At 37.5% G+C, this 16,383-nt stretch overlaps 1 protein-coding gene across 2 annotated transcripts in view; it reads right to left on the bottom strand.

Annotated features, from left to right (window-relative positions):
- The window catches only part of LOC149661437 (uncharacterized), a 94,756-nt gene that overhangs the window by 31,692 nt on the left and 46,681 nt on the right, over nucleotides 1–16,383 (bottom strand). Inside the window, exon 2 of one of the 2 annotated variants that reach the window (XM_089842956.1) lies at nucleotides 10,591–11,031. The exons of the other annotated variant lie outside the window; for it this stretch is intronic. Coding sequence (XP_089699082.1) covers nucleotides 10,591–10,636 — 46 coding nt within the window. The 5' untranslated portion in view covers nucleotides 10,637–11,031. The remainder of the gene's footprint in view (nucleotides 1–10,590; nucleotides 11,032–16,383) is intronic. 2 annotated transcript variants of the gene reach the window in all.

Below are 16,383 nucleotides of genomic sequence, written 5' to 3'. Positions count from 1 at the left end.
CTAGTGGCTGAAGGTTAAGGAGGACTCGAGAATGAAGGAGGAAGATTTAAAAGCTTAGGGACGGAGAAGCTATAGGTGATCCACCCCGAACTCTTTTTTTTTTCTTGGCTTACTTTATGAGCGGGGGAAAAATACGATTATTCAGTATCAATTTTGAAAGGTTTCAGAGGAAAATCTGTTGTTAAAGGATAGATTAGATACTGTATATTTCTATACTAGCTGTTACCTGCGACCTCGTTGGCCTGAAATTAGTACGTTTGTTGTGATGAGTAGTTTAAGTAGGCTAGTAATTTGTTAAGTATTATTAAAAATTTGTGTGTATTGTGTGGTTTCATTCAAGATGCAAACTCACGAACTAATTGATTTTCTCTATCCATTTCGAACCTACAATGTATTTTGATAATAGTCAACCTCGATTAATTAAGACAGGCACCTTGTTTACCGCATTCTCACTAATAATCGTCTAGGGTAGAAATAACTTTCGCGCTCTTAACATCACAGGAAAAATATTGAGGAGAAAAAATAAGGCGTAAAGCTATTAATTTTTCCCTCTTTTCCTCTTTGGACATCTCGGTGTTCTATGGGAAAGGAAACGTCCCGGCGCTCGTTGGGATAATTATCGCCTGAGAAAATGAAAGGCTTATATTTTTCCTTAACCTTAGCTTCATTTTGCCTTCTTTTCCCATTGGGTAAACAGAAAAGCCCATTAAAGGCGACGAAAAAGAAGTTTAGAGAGCTGATTTCTACTCGACGCCAAGCCTCTTCCCAGAATTCCTTGAAGTAATGGGTAAGGGATTCCTTAATATATTTACGCACTGTAAACGCGAGGATGACGTTAACAAGAGCAACGTGAAAAAGAGAAATGGTCAATTATCAATTTCGGAAGGAAACCATTCGTATCTTTACTAGTAAGGATTAATGTAATATTTATCAAAACCTCCAAAATTACCTTAAAAAAATAGTACAAAGTTGCAGAAAAGAATTAGAATATAACGTTATACTTTTTGTTTTAGGATAAATAGATGTAGAAATAATTTAAATTATTCTAATTAACCAGGCTCTTTTTTTAATTACCTTCGAGGATCAGTGGCTTATTTTTCTTAACCATTTCTTCAAAGAACCCTCAGGGTCCTTCGTCGAAAGAAAATGAACGGGGGTGTCTCCGGGTTCTCGACTCAAGAGCTAAGGCCTTCTCAAATTAAACGGTGGTAGCTTGGAAAGGCGACACGCCATTACCTGTGGCCCAAACCCTCCTACCATAGCCATGCAAACCCTTGAAATGTCCTTTTTATCCTTCGCCTTATAATCTCTCTTTTCTCGATGCGGATGAAAAATTATTCTTGGGTCTTTTTTTTTATTCGCGTCTTCACGCCATGGTCCCAAACTCCGCCTCCTTAAGTAAAGGGTCGCGAATTTAAATTGCCGTCAAATCAGCCGTCGTATCTTAATACAAGACCTTGGCAATTACTCTGGGGGAGACTTTAGTTCCGGATCTTCCTTCCTTCGGGAAAATTTAGTGTATACTCGGTTAGCAACTTGGAATAGAGTTAACAAAAGTATGTCAAATCGACATTGCATTTGTTAAAAGTATATAAACAATATACTGCACTTTAAACTTACATCAAAGTTGACCTATTAAAACAAGTCTGTTTATTTTACTGAAGTAATTCTCCACTTCACAAAGCAATGATATTTTCATTTCAGCTCAAGGTGCTAACTGATTACATGATCTAACTTTTTTCCTATATACATATATACGAGTGTAGAAAATCTAAGAACCAAGGAACTTCTTAAGTTGGAAAATCCTAGCTGTCAATGTTGAATTACCGCTCCTAACTAAGCTCTAGGAAGGGTAGATTTTTCGTTCCAAGGAAGGCTTTCCTGAGATGTCTTTTAGCGTGGGTTTTACCATGAAAGGAAGAAAAAAATAACGAGTGTAGATAAACCAAGGCCTACATTCTCTATTAATAGCGTGTTACTATCTTATTTTTTTCCTTCTTAGTGAGATTCTTCCTTGAGTAAATAAGGCGAGCGATTTCTACCTCGTTAATACGGCGTAAAAACGAAGCCGAATGAAACAGCGTTCCCTAATATGTACCACGCGCAACACGGCAAATGCCTTAAGTACATTTACGTGTAACGTTTAAAGAAAACAACTCCCGCGCATTTCATACCCTTTTCTTCTTTCTCGCATTGCCCGTGCAAGCAAAAGTTGGTCTAGAAACCCATTAGTAGCGAGAAATAATTAGGGGAGCGCAGATCGCTAAACGTTCCACCAAGAGCGACGGTGGCGGCCGCCTCCAGAACTCGTCACGCGAAAATAATTCCAATCTTTTATTAACTCCAACCCAATGAACAACCTTTATGTATTTATTCATGTCATCCATGAACAGAGAAGGTTTCATCTTATTAGATCAAATTAAAAGGACTCAATCGGAAACATCATAACTCTCAACGAAATTCATGAGCTGAAGCGCCACGTACATTCATATACATAATTCAGGTATGGGTTCAACTTTGACCTTTAGTAATTCTTCTATTACACGTGCCTGATTGACAATAAGGTCAAAATTCAATTAAATAAACTGCACTGTTATCAGGAAACTGGCTAAAATTTCAGGTAAGAAATAATTCTACTCTCGTTAGATCTCACTTATTATATTTTTCTTATATCATTTCTACATTATGTTTAGTACTCTCGTTCACCGCGCTTAACCATAAAAAGTATTTACATATTACCATTTGTTCTCCGTTCCCGGTTTCCCCCTTTCTTTCATACGGAAAGCTGCTTTGAATTAACTTTTTTCTTTATACTTCCAACCCAGTTCTTTCCCCGGTTATAAAGACGCAACTCTATTAAGAGAAATCCAGGCTATTTCCTCTATTAATTCTAGGGAACCAATTAAAAATAAGAAAATGCGTACGGATAATGTTCCACGCGTCTTTTAAATAGCGGGAAAATTAGAATTTTTAAAGATTTATATATAAACAAGCTAGAGATTTTTAAAAATAAGTCGTTAAATTCCATACTAAGGCTTAACGTTTCGACCAAAACACGGAATAAAGTAATTGGAACCTTTTCTCTCATTGGTTTTACTAGTAAAACCTAACCATCAATTTCCTCTGTAGGTTTTTTTGATTATTCGCTTAGAATAATAATGAAAATTCCAATGGACCAAGGCTTAAGGAAAAGAAACGTCGTCGACGTACATTAGGCCTTGTTTTCGCTATAGTCATTCGCGGACTCTGCATTAGTACCAATGTAAAGAGTCATTTTCCGTTCCGTTTGTAGTTAGGAGTCGCACGCTAAGTTTTAACGTTATATAAGCGAGTAGCACCCTAACACGCTCTCCCCTTTGACATAAAGTGAAGATGAAAGAAAAAAGATAGAGATAATTTCTCCTGTACGAGGTCTTCTCCCAAAACACGGGAGTACAGCGTGTGAAACATTTCTACAGGCGCTTACGAGAAATTCATTATATCGTGAACCCCTGTAAGGCTGGTTACCCTTCGATCAAGTTTTAGAAAAACAAAGGCTAAAGAAGTATATTTTAAATTTTGGTTTACCCTCAGCGTCTCTTTGAGGTTTGTCGCAAAGGGGTTTATATCCTACCCTATTAGAATTCGCTAGTCGTTCATTTTTCTCGGGCTGCTTGGCAATCCTTTTTTATTGTGTCCCCCCCCCAAAAAAAGGCAGGGCGACGAAAAGGGCATGCACGTATATGACGACGGGCTAGTTCGTCTATTACCAAATACAGTCGCGAGAACTGCGAAGTTAACGTGGGGGTCAGGAAGAATGGATTTAAAGAAAAATATACATATATATGTATATTTCGCTTCTACGTTTGTTTGCGTATTAAAAGATGAAGGAACCGTCGGAAGAGAGTTCTCTAATATTCTCGACGCGTGAATGAACGAAAGAAAAATTATAAAAATACTGCAAAGAAAAGGCACTACATAACTCAAACGCTGGTAGAAATAGAGTAATCTAAAGTTCTCTCAAGTATAAAGTAGTTTAATAAGCAGAATTTGATAACATCATATGGAGAGACCAACTTTTCTTATATACCAAGAATTTGTGCTCAGGAAACAAGAACCCAATTCCCGCAGACTTGTTAAGTGTCATACTTCAGGAAAGAATGTACTTATGGTTGTAATTTAACCTCGTTATTTCTTTACCTTAGGGAAAAAGATTGACTTTGCGTGAAGGATTTAAGAGAAGGAATGAAACACAAGATAGAGGAAAAGAAAAAATATTCTAGTCGTACTACTTTCGAATTCAAATCATATACCGAATTGAGATTTAAAATTAGGTACCAGTTCTGTCTCTGGAAGATATGATTGAATTTCAATTGGATTCCTTCGAATGTAAGTTGATTTCGCGACTCGTATAGTGTAAAGAAAATTTGATTAAGAAGAACAAAACTTTTCGTGCGTTTTTTCCTTTTTTATTCACTCAATGATGTTGTATTCTGTAGATCGCGAAAGGTGTTGAGAGACAGAACATATTCTAGAATTGTTTTCTGTCTTCAGTTTATATTTGAGGGGCGTTGTCTGTCATATGGCATCTCCTATACACTCACTTTTCTCAATTTTTATCACACATTATTTTGTTTTTCTCGACACTGGTAACGATTATTCGCGTTACAAACCTAATGAAAGTCAGCAACGATACGTTATTACCGAAATCTACACTATGGAATCTAATCTAAAAATATACGTCGAATGTTGCGTAGTATTTTCCCGATATCAGTATACATCAGTTCAGTTTGTCAAAATAAATTACTCGTATGTGTTACAGACCACGTATTGCGGTTGTCATTAGGTTTACACGATATCTATCTTGTAGTCTATTCGGGTTATAGACTGGACTGATTTGAGTCTAGGAAATAAGGGGGCGATTCTGTCATTTTGGTGGGCGCCTGGACATTAGGCAGTTCGCCCGGCAGCTCGAGCTTCCCAGCCCCCAAATGTGAATTAAATTGAAGTTGTAGAAAAGTATCAATCACTCTTTCAGGCGTTCAGTATGTATTTCAGAAGAGGTGCTACAATTATCGGTTGTTACCCATCCAGAATTGGACTAACATATATCTTCTCGGAAAGGCTTTGGATAAGATAATTTTGTTAGGAAATAGGAATGTTGTTATAACAGGCATAGCGTAATATATAATTAATTACTGTTTTCCCTGCAATATTAGAGAGCCTAAATTGAAATAAAAATTGTCAGAACCATGTAAACTTAAGTCGTCTAGAGGGCTAGACGTTTTCGCACACATTTCTTTGTCAATTTCTTAAAGTATTTCATTTATATTTAGAAGTATTATACATCTAATGATAACTTCAAGGTTAATATAATTTACGCTGGTGGGTGGGTGGATGTATGTCACCCTATATTGGCGTCGAACAGGGTAGATGATTATATATCGCCCGGGCTTTTCTTCGCGCCCATGGAAAGAAAAAAAAAATAGAAAGCTGGGAAAGATGATAGCTCATATATGATCTCGAGCCAGATGCGCGGCGCGTGTTCGTAACTGCATACACGTCAAAGTCAGCCATCTTTTATTTATACTCCCTTCGATCATGAATACGTATACTCTGATTTACCAAGTTACCAACCAACCCTCCCACTGCTTCGATCTCCGGTCCAAAACACCTACTTCCGAAAGGAACAGTCTTTAGGTCTAGACTACAAATTTCAAAAAAAAAAATCTAAGTTGGGCAGAGAAAAAAAAAACAACTCCGCCCGCAACACGCTATATTCTATAGATTTAGGGTTAGATAGTATCGTCTTTGAATATACGTCATGCTAAGCAGATGTTTTTAAATATAATTTAGTTGGACGAAAGATTCATTGCATGTTGAATGGAACTCGGAAAGCCCGTGCAATAGATAAGAAGTTCAAACTCTATGTTATTCAAATTAAATGACAACGTGTACGACCACGTCGTCTAGTTCTCCAGACATAAGATCTTTCAAGATTGTGCAAGAGAAAAAAATCATCTTCATTTCAAATTAGGATGAAAACGTATGTACTTAAGTTCTAGCGAATAAGCCTTACACTATTTTTGGGAAGTTTCTTAAACTATATGTTAATATAGGTAAATAGGACATAGTTGTGTTATATTCAAGTATATTAGATCTTCTACGCGTCAAAAACCAAAATTATAACGTTTGATAAGTTTTATAAAATTATAAACATAAAATAAGCTTGGTTTTGCGCAATACCACATCCATGACAGAAGGATAGTGTCTATAATACTTGGCCTTGATTACCTAAACCATCTTATATCCGAAGAAATACGTCTAGTTTTCTTTCCGGAAAGGGTCGAGAATTCTTCGCTTTTTTTCGTTCGCTTTCTAGCTATTTCTATTCCTTTTTACATAAATTTTGTACGTGAATAGCTATAGCTATTTGGAATAAATGCCCTCGGAGAGATGGCGGGTACCACGAAATGTGACCCATGGATTTGGGAACGTGTTAAACTATCGGAAGAAGGGTTTAAAAGCGAGCCAGGACGATTTTATCCGCGATGGATGGCTTCAGTATATCTCTTTTCATATAGTCTAGCCTAAACCCCTTGGCACTTTCGGACCATTTTATATCTTCCTGCTGTATACTGTAGTATATTTTAGTAGCATTTTTAAGGGTAAGTATGTGAGGGATAGGACAAAGGTCATCTTAATACTCAAAAGAAAAAACAGCAGTGTTTAGTAAAACAATTTGAATTGAATACTCGACCGAAAAAAGGTAAACAATGGCCTAAAATTCCATTAACTCTTTTAAAATGTCTGTCTATTCAAAAATAGTTAGGGCTATTCATTATTTTCATTTAAGTGATATAGGGGCGTATCAAGAACTATATTTTGAAGCACGGTTCTTACTACTACCTGGAGTAGTGATTGGAAAACGTCAGTTATCACGAGACTTGTAAGCGTCGAATTGATTCAACGGAAATACGGATGTCCATTCCCAATGCACTGATAACGCTGTTAATTTCACGTATGCCTAGTAGATATATATTTGATGGAAGATAAGCTTGATATACATAACACATTGTAGGTCTACATCCCTTTAAATTCCGAATTCGAATATCAAGAAAAGTACTAGACCCCTTTCTCTTGCCAAGGTGCGGTGATCTCCGTAGAAACTCTTCTCGGGTCCTTTTTTTTTCTTAAGGGTAAAATACACTCGGGAGTCGGGCTATATAGGTAGATGGTAGAGTTTCTAAGGGATAGAATTCCAAGGGTATATTTCTTTCCAATAGTTTGTTCGCGGTTATACCCCGAGTCTTTATACATGTCAGCGGTGCGGGGAATGATTTTTTTCTGTTTCTCTCTCTCTCTCTCACTCTCAGACTGTGGTAGCGTTGCTCTCCAAAGCTGTACGCGATTTTTTTTGTTTCGTCTTCCCTAGCGAAAGGAATGGCGCACCTGCTCCTACGAGAAAATCTTGGCTCTAATCCTCATTATTTCTCGTTTTCTATATATGGGTAGCCAGACTTGGAGGAGAGTGTGTGTGTGTGTGAGAGAGAGAGGCAAGAAACGACCAGCCGAGGAGTGAAAAAAGAAGAAGAAAAAAGTTTTCCAGATTTTTATTTCTATCTCTTCTCGCTATCGGCCGCCCAAAATCTTGGAGGAAATAATTGTTTATATTTCGTTTCTACATGCAGCTGAGAACAGTAATCTTATAGAGATAATTTAATTTACAATGACCTTGAAATACCTGAATCCTAAACCCCCACGTTGCTTTCATAATCGCGTAGTTTTCCTATTCCAATAGGGGTTAGTAATATCTACCTCAAAATCAAAGCGGAGTTATTGTAACATGATTCTTCCCAACATCAGAATTAACATTTGGAGCAAGGTTACTGAACCGAATCACATACGCGATAAATAATTTTCTTATTATTACTCTATTTGCGCTTAACAATTTGCCAAGGCGCATGCGCTTGTGCATTTTTGTCCCACGTCAAGACGAGCTTCATGGGTTGATTGTTGGGGATTTAATACCAAACAGTTATATAATTCACCCGACGGTGCGATGCCCATCTGAAGTTTGATGAGCATGCAGGAGAGGAAAGAGAAACGGTAAGCCTGGGAAAAATCATGTTAAACATAACTAAAGTATTAAGAGGATACATAGTGTCATCCTTCTTCAATTATCCCCTTCTGGTAATATCCATGATAGAATTCACTTTCATTAACAATACAGTTTGATCGACAACTCTTAGAGTTACTTTATCTAAGATTTCTTTGGACGCAACTCTTTCTATAAATGGCACTGATTTTTTTCCTCCTTTTCTTTCTCCCACCTCTCTAGCAGCCGTTCCGTTCCGTTCCTCGATCTCAAAGTATTCCATTGGGAGGAACGTTTGTAACGAAATTCATAAACATTCGTTGGAGCCTCCGAACTTCTATCGATTGTAATTAAGGACCCATCCACTAAAGAGATTTTTGGACCAACAAGGCTTAGCTTTAGGAAGCTCTCGTTACTAAGAAGTAAATTAAATGAAAAGATTTACTCCTAAGATAAAAAAACCCAAGTGACAGATCTCTTACCGTAATAATAATCATGTATTAACTTCAGCTTAATGTATTTATTTACAAAAAAATCGAGCCATCCGAAATTTGAAAGAGAAACGCACGTAGCGTTTAATTAGTTTAGAAAATTTAGGGACGAAACTTCTGACTTTTCCCCCCAATTCTTCCAAAACAAAAAAAAAACAGCCTTTAATTTTTTCTCTTTGGTTCTCTTTTTTTTTTATTTGCAAATGAGGACAGAGAGAGAGAAACAAACGTTCAGTCGGACTCTGAATTTTCCCCTGGGATTACCATTCTCCTCTTTACCCTATAGAATGATTGGCTAGGCTCTGGTAAGTCCAGATTGTATTGTTTAAACGCTCAAAAAACTCTGTATAATTAGCTTGTTTGAAATAAATTTTCGAAAGGAGATATTTTCTTTCGCCCGAACTGTTTTAACTTCATGCATAATACATCATTTTTCCGAAAGAGATAATCTAATAAATATCCATGCATTAAAGAGAGACTAGATAGCGTATGCATGCAGTAAATTTTAATTCGTTAATTTTTCGCGAATAGTTTTACGAGAGATATTTAAAATTTATTCATCGAGTTCCGCACCGAATATTGATTATTGCAGTTTCTAATTAAAAATGTCTAAGTGAAAAGTTTTCCAAAGTTAAAAGTTTCGAGTTTAATATGTAAACACGTCGCCCACCCTTTGAGCGAATTTAATGTGTGCATATACGATAATTCGCGTGATATGTATTTTCAGGTTAAGGTATTGTTTTCCACATTTGAACAAGGTTAAGGCGGAACCCGAGGCTAATACTACGTTGACCAAACAATCTAAACTATACCTTCCTTAAACGTTTTCAGAAAAGAATAACTTAATAATAATAAAAGTGTATCTTTTATCTAAGGCGTAAATCGGCGTTATCCGGTCTCGTATCGTTCTTAATGAAAAAAAAACGCAACACTCTAAAGCTTTAAAGTCAAAAGTAACGGATGCGTCACTTCAACCATGATTAATATATATTCATTATTTATTTGAACGTCAAAAGCCCTTCGGTTCAATTGAAATTTGAACTGCTCAAAATTAATGATGCGGAAATAAATTGAAAATCGTCAAAGAGATCCTTGTTATTATTGCGGTTATTTAATAACAAACGGGTGCTGTTAATTGTTATATTAAATTAGCGGGGAGAGAAATACCCTAGAAGTTAAATTTAGGTACGTTTAAGAATATTATATATTATTAGAAGGATATCCAAATGTGTATGACGTAGGCGTAAAGGTCACGCAATAAGAAATAAGTGTACGTTGGAAAATAAGTTAAAATTCCTCCTTCAAAAAAATGTAGCCGGTTATTATAATTTGTTAAGAGCAGCCTACGCTAATTGAAAAGAAGCGGCGCTAATTTAAATTCTTCGGTTCATTAGAGTTTGGCATAGTTGTGAAGTATTGTCTTTCACGTTAACTTTATTGTCTAACTTCCTCCTTGAACATTTTTTCTCGGAAAAATAACAATGTCTACAGCGCCTCTACTATTTCTTCGCTCCCGCCAAGGCACGCGTCTATTGGTCTATTCCAAAACTTAGCAAAAGCTCTTAATTGGTATTCTTCTAATTAGGCATATTGATTTCCACCGCTGTACCGGTTTTTCCAACCCAAAATTAGAAGTTTAGTGGAAAGCATCCTATACTATATATTATTACTGTAAATTATACCTCTTCCCATAAAAAATGGATATATCAAGTTTACGTGCAGTTTTTAAAAACGATCTCTTTGAGAGAAAAAAAGTATAATAATAAAGATTAAGGTGCCCTTCCCTAGGGATATAGTAGTAGGTCAAATTGTGGGTACGCGATATTACTTTAAAGATAATTTGGGACTGACCATAAATTTCCAACAGAGAACTGTAGCCGCACCCTCCACCCCGCGCCATAATTGGATCGCGCGCGCCGTTCCAAACTGAGACGTGATAATTGATGTTCCAGATAATAGGTATTTTTGTGACCAAATTTCGTGGCAATTGAATTGTTAGGAAAAATAGAAAAAGTTACTTACTGCGAACGATGCAGAAGAATATTAGGTAGAAGCACCACATTTCCATCGAATCTTTTATCTAGACAGACGCGCAAACTTTGCAAGATTTAAAAGATTTTCATGACCTACTCGCTCCCGCACGAAATGAAGATAAATATCGTTCAAAGTCGGTCCGAATTGTAAAGTTAAAACCGCCTCCTTAGTTAGCTACGAACTTCCCAGTTGAAACCACTTGGTAAAATAATACGGTTCAGACGACTGGCTCGCTCGGCTCGTGTGCCGGCTTACCCTTCGAAAATGTAGCTCGCGATTCTGGTACGAATCAGAGTTGGGTTTCGACTGAAGGCGCTACGCGGGCGAGCCCAACTGTTCTGCAATCCGCGGACTTGAGTCAGTGGCCCTCTAGTGGATTCAGGACGAACCTTCGTTGAGTTTCGCCTTTTTTATCCGTCCTGAAGGCGCCTGGAAAAAGAGTGGTGTTTTTAAGAAAGATGTACACTACCTAGCCCTTTATAACTAGGGAATTACGACGTTTCAAATATAAAATTAAATAGGTGGTTTGTATCTGGTAAGCCCACGCAAGTGATAGAGATAGGGTGAAAATTTTCATTTTTCTTTTACTTCAGAGGGACTATCTTATAGACGTTTATAAACCCGAAGTAATAACATTTCATCCCAGTTTACAAACGAAAGAAATAATCGAGAGATTTTGTGAGAGACGTTAAAGTATTAAGAGTGGTTAATTTTGGATTTCTTTATTTCAACCGCAGTAAAACTGCGCAAGTGAAACGTTCAAAGGCGGATTCTGGTAAAGCTCTTTCATCCTAAGCTTTCGTAAATTTTTAAAACGTCTGCGAAGTTAAAGAAAACGGGGTGTGGGAATTCGAAACTATTTCCTCGATTTAAAAAAAAAGTGTGGATATTGAATATTAACGACTTTTTCTCTGCGGTAATTCGAGAAAAATATCTTCATCGTATTCTCTTTGTTGTTTTCATTTTTTTTTCATCGTGAATACTCTCTGCAGCGACTACTACTCCGCCTTCTAATAATTAATGGATGAACCAAAACTTTTGCATTATTACTTATACAGGGTGTTTCTGAAAAGTCCATCACAAATTAAGGGGCGTGTTTATGGGACCAAACTGAGCGGAAAGTACCAAAGAACATGGGGTGTACAACATTTTGTTACGGAGATATGGCCTTCCAAACATTCGCCCCTAAAACAAGGAAATATCCAAAAATGAGGAGTAACACTTAAGACCGACTAACCAGCTTGTTTAAAATTACTAGACAATTTCAATAGCCTTTAATCGAACAATTGATTTCTACCTTTACTAATCAGAAGCGTATAAATGAGTAGAAGTATGCCTACGGTGGTAATGTAAAATTAATCCCAAGTGACATGATGTTTCAAGATCTTCCCAGCACCAAGTAAAATGGTTCTGATTGAAGGGACTTTTATTAGCACAGCGTAAACAACGTTATTTTCAGGAATTAGTCCAAATGTCCACGGGCGGCATTACAAAAACGAGGCAGTCTTTCGAATGATACTTGGACATGTTGGAAGATCCCTGGCTTGTTCCTGTTATCTCAAACCGTAAAAAGCTACGCAAATCTTCATCATCACGGACAACACTCTTGTACGTTAGGTATGACCTTGAGAAAACCTAAAAGGACATCTCGAATGTATTTGAAAACCCATCTCCAATTAAGGGGCGTGTTGTTTGTTTCCAACAGAGTAAACTCGCCCAATTGGTTTGCTGATTAAGAAAAAACCACACGCAACTTGCGTTAGAAGTCACCAAGTACAATTCAGTTTAAACGTGTGGTGTGGTATTGTGGGTGACAATTTAATTGGTCCAAATTTCCTAGAGCCCAGGTTAAACGGTGTGGCTTACTTGCAGTTCTTACGGGACGATTTACCGGAACTACTCGAAGACGTACCCTTAGGTTTGGTAAACAGAATGTGGTTCATGCACGATGGTGCACCACCACATTTCAGCATCGCGGTCCGAAATTATCTTAACGCGACCTTCCCTTTGCGGTGGTTAGGTCGAGGTGGACCTGTGGAGTGGCCTGCTCGATCACCCGATCTGAACCCTTGTGATTTCTTTCTTTGGGGCCACCTGAAAGACTTAGTTTATCAGACTGAAGTGCCCGATGTTGAAGAGCTACGTCGACGAATAATTCACGGCTGTCAAACAATTCGCGAAACTCCAGGCATTTTTCAACGTGTAAGGGAATCATTTGTAAGACGTGCTAATGTGTGCCTTAACGCGGGTGGTGAACACTTTGAACAATTTTTGTAACTAGTTGCAATTAAATGTTAAAACTTGTCAATAAATTCATTTTCTTCGTGCATTAATCATGGCGTTTTATCTTTGACACATGAAACACTTACTGAACGAAACAAATTAAAGTTTGTTCTTGTTTTTGGGACCACCTTTGTGGGCCATTAACGCCGAAACGTGGCTCTGCATTGTAATTGTTCTCTGGGCGAGTTTACTCTGTTGGAAACAAACAACACGCCCCTTAATTGGAGATGGGTTTTTCAAATACATTCGAGATGTCCTTTTAGGTTTTCTCAAGGTCATACCTAACGTACAAGAGTGTTGTCCGTGATGATGAAGATTTGCGTAGCTTTTTACGGTTTGAGATAACAGGAACAAGCCAGGGATCTTCCAACATGTCCAAGTATCATTCGAAAGACTGCCTCGTTTTTGTAATGCCGCCCGTGGACATTTGGACTAATTCCTGAAAATAACGTTGTTTACGCTGTGCTAATAAAAGTCCCTTCAATCAGAACCATTTTACTTGGTGCTGGGAAGATCTTGAAACATCATGTCACTTGGGATTAATTTTACATTACCACCGTAGGCATACTTCTACTCATTTATACGCTTCTGATTAGTAAAGGTAGAAATCAATTGTTCGATTAAAGGCTATTGAAATTGTCTAGTAATTTTAAACAAGCTGGTTAGTCGGTCTTAAGTGTTACTCCTCATTTTTGGATATTTCCTTGTTTTAGGGGCGAATGTTTGGAAGGCCATATCTCCGTAACAAAATGTTGTACACCCCATGTTCTTTGGTACTTTCCGCTCAGTTTGGTCCCATAAACACGCCCCTTAATTTGTGATGGACTTTTCAGAAACACCCTGTATTAATGTCTTTATAACTTTTGCAATGTTTTCGAACTGTTGTATATTGGAAGTTTTAGTTTGGAAATACAATAAAAAAGATCTTCAACACGCATCGAGGTGCTAAAACTAAGTATTCTATCTAGCTCGTTACCGTTTCGTCGAATGAGAGTCGTGAAAAGATAAAGTGGTCTGTTTAGTAAAAACGTGACTAATTTCTACACGATACAACTAACTCGAAACGTTGTTCCCTCAGTCCATAACTACTAATAACCAAAGCGGTTTAAACCGAAGTTATAAGCAAAAATGTATTCTAAATTTTAGGACTATGATATATATAGAATCAGAAATAATCTAATCAAAATGAGTTTCAAGTTGGAATTTAATCACATTTGATTCTGGTATCAACATAGTCTCTTTTGGGACATGGATGGATTAGGGATTATTATAACTTTGGTAACAACTTCGTAATTTACTTCGGATTATCATACTTTTGCGAATACTTATCTCGTTGGCGTTGTGATATAATTGACAATTCGAGTCAATGGGTGCTCTAACATATTTAAGATAGCGTTACTCATAATATTTGAGTATCGCTTTTGGCTATAAACGCGTTAGTCGAGGCATATCGGTGGATCATCTGCTTTACTACAGCCAGTGTCAGAGTGAGATTCAAGGGAAAGGGGGGAGGGCAAATAGGAATTGCGCGGGCCAGGCCAGGCCGGGGATCGAGACGTACGTACACCGTACCGGCTGGGGTTCGCGGTCCTCGAAGCGTGTCAAAAAGAAAACTGCCCCGAATTCTACACCTCGGAATACACGGATGACCGGACACCCTCTTTCGTAATACGGTCTGGTGTGATCTGGTCTGTTCGGGGCGTCATTCGCGGGATCACCCCGACCCCCGAGCGAGTGCGTGGTGATGGGGGGGGATACAGCGTCGATGAATTTGCATGAACGGATTTGCCTTTTAATTAAAGGCCCGGTTTACCCACGAACTCGACATCGTTTCTCAATCAACGCTCTTGTATTCAGACGGGGGTAGGCAAACGACGATTATGAATAGATTTTGCATCAGACCCTCACCTCCTCTTACAGGATTTTGTTGGCGGGGACTAACACGACCAAAAAGGACAAGTCGAGTATACGCTGTTCGCAAAAACACGAAAAGTTTGGTGATAGACGAGATCAGACGACCTTGTGTCTGTCCTTTCCTCGCGTTATTATTTAAACATAAGCGAATTATAACCCCTAGTAAGTTTGTCCTTGGTCCTATTTCTGACAATAACTAAAGTGAGGCCGCTTCAATACATATCGGAATTTGGGTTATTTGTTTACTTTTAAAACACAAAAAGTTCGTTAGAGTTTTGCAGTAATAAGAAACTTATTTTAAAACCATAGTATCCATTTCGAGTATTCTCACAAAGCCAGGAGAAGTTACCTAATGTCTTTGTTACACTTATTGGGAGTTTGTTTTTCACTTATAAAACATTTATGTCTCGAGTTTCAATCTATATATTTTCATCAACAGGACCTAACCACCGAGAGGTCGGGCACGATCTTAATAATTAATATTTTCAGAGTTTAATATTTTATTCAAAGTCAGAGAATACCCGATCCCTCGGTCTTCCCTCTTCTCCCCTCGCACTATGGGAGATTATAGATCAGCTTCGCTTGATCCAACGACGCTCGTTGGCAAGGATAGAATAACGCTATAGGTTTGTCTGTGGGTGTAGAATCAGGAAGAGGAGAAATATATAGAAATCTCTTCCATAATTCCATCCGCAAATCTTTTTAATCTCCCAAGGAGATTTAATGGATTTAAAAAGTTCTTTTTTCTCTACACTTCGTTACGCGATCGTAAATTTTACTGTTTGAAAACTTTAATCCCAAAGTATTGAATATATATTACGAATACATTTAAATAAGACATGAATAACATCTATAAAGTCCTGACTGACTGATAATTAGCCCTGCACAAATAGTTGGTATAATAATATCGTAAGTTCATAAGATATGTTCCATAAGTTTCTCACTGAATACTGAGAGCTGAGCTTGTCATGAAGTGACGTAGATGAAACGCCATAGATTCTAGTAAAGCGACGCCTGGTGAGTCGCTGTCAAATCTTTAGAAGATAGATTGCAAAATCTCAAGTAGTCAATTCTTGCGTCGTTCTCAGTAAGTCTCTAGCATTACGAAGTAGAGGAAGTATCTTATAAACTTATGATAATAGTAAAGTAAAATAGTTCCTTGTATTCTCGTATAGATTGAATAAATTCATAAACCACATATTTTTCTTAATCCTTTTTTATACTGTGTTTCGAAAAGTAATTTATTTTTATCCCGAAAATATTGAAGATTCTAATTATTTTATATTAATAAAGATACATACACCAGCGTCTGTTTACACTCGAAGATGACAATGGGGGTTTAGGGAAGCGCGACGGTAAAAACTACAACTACCAGGTGGTCAAATTAAATTTCTCTAAAAACATGTATCAGACATACAAAATTTCGCCATCCGTTACATCTCCATGGAAACACAACTACAGTCAGTATTATCTAATTACCGGAACGTGTTTGGGCTATGAGCATAGACATCAGTGCTCATTAAGCGCGTTTACAATGCAGAAACGTGTTAAACGATGAGAACTACCTATTATATGACCTTGAAA

The sequence above is a fragment of the Phalangium opilio genome, unplaced genomic scaffold, assembly GCF_054372755.1.
Source record: "Phalangium opilio isolate 3A_F unplaced genomic scaffold, DU_Popi_V2 ptg000070l_1, whole genome shotgun sequence".
Taxonomy (NCBI): Eukaryota; Metazoa; Arthropoda; class Arachnida; order Opiliones; family Phalangiidae; genus Phalangium; species Phalangium opilio.
This window is presented reverse-complemented; position numbering and strand designations above follow the sequence as displayed.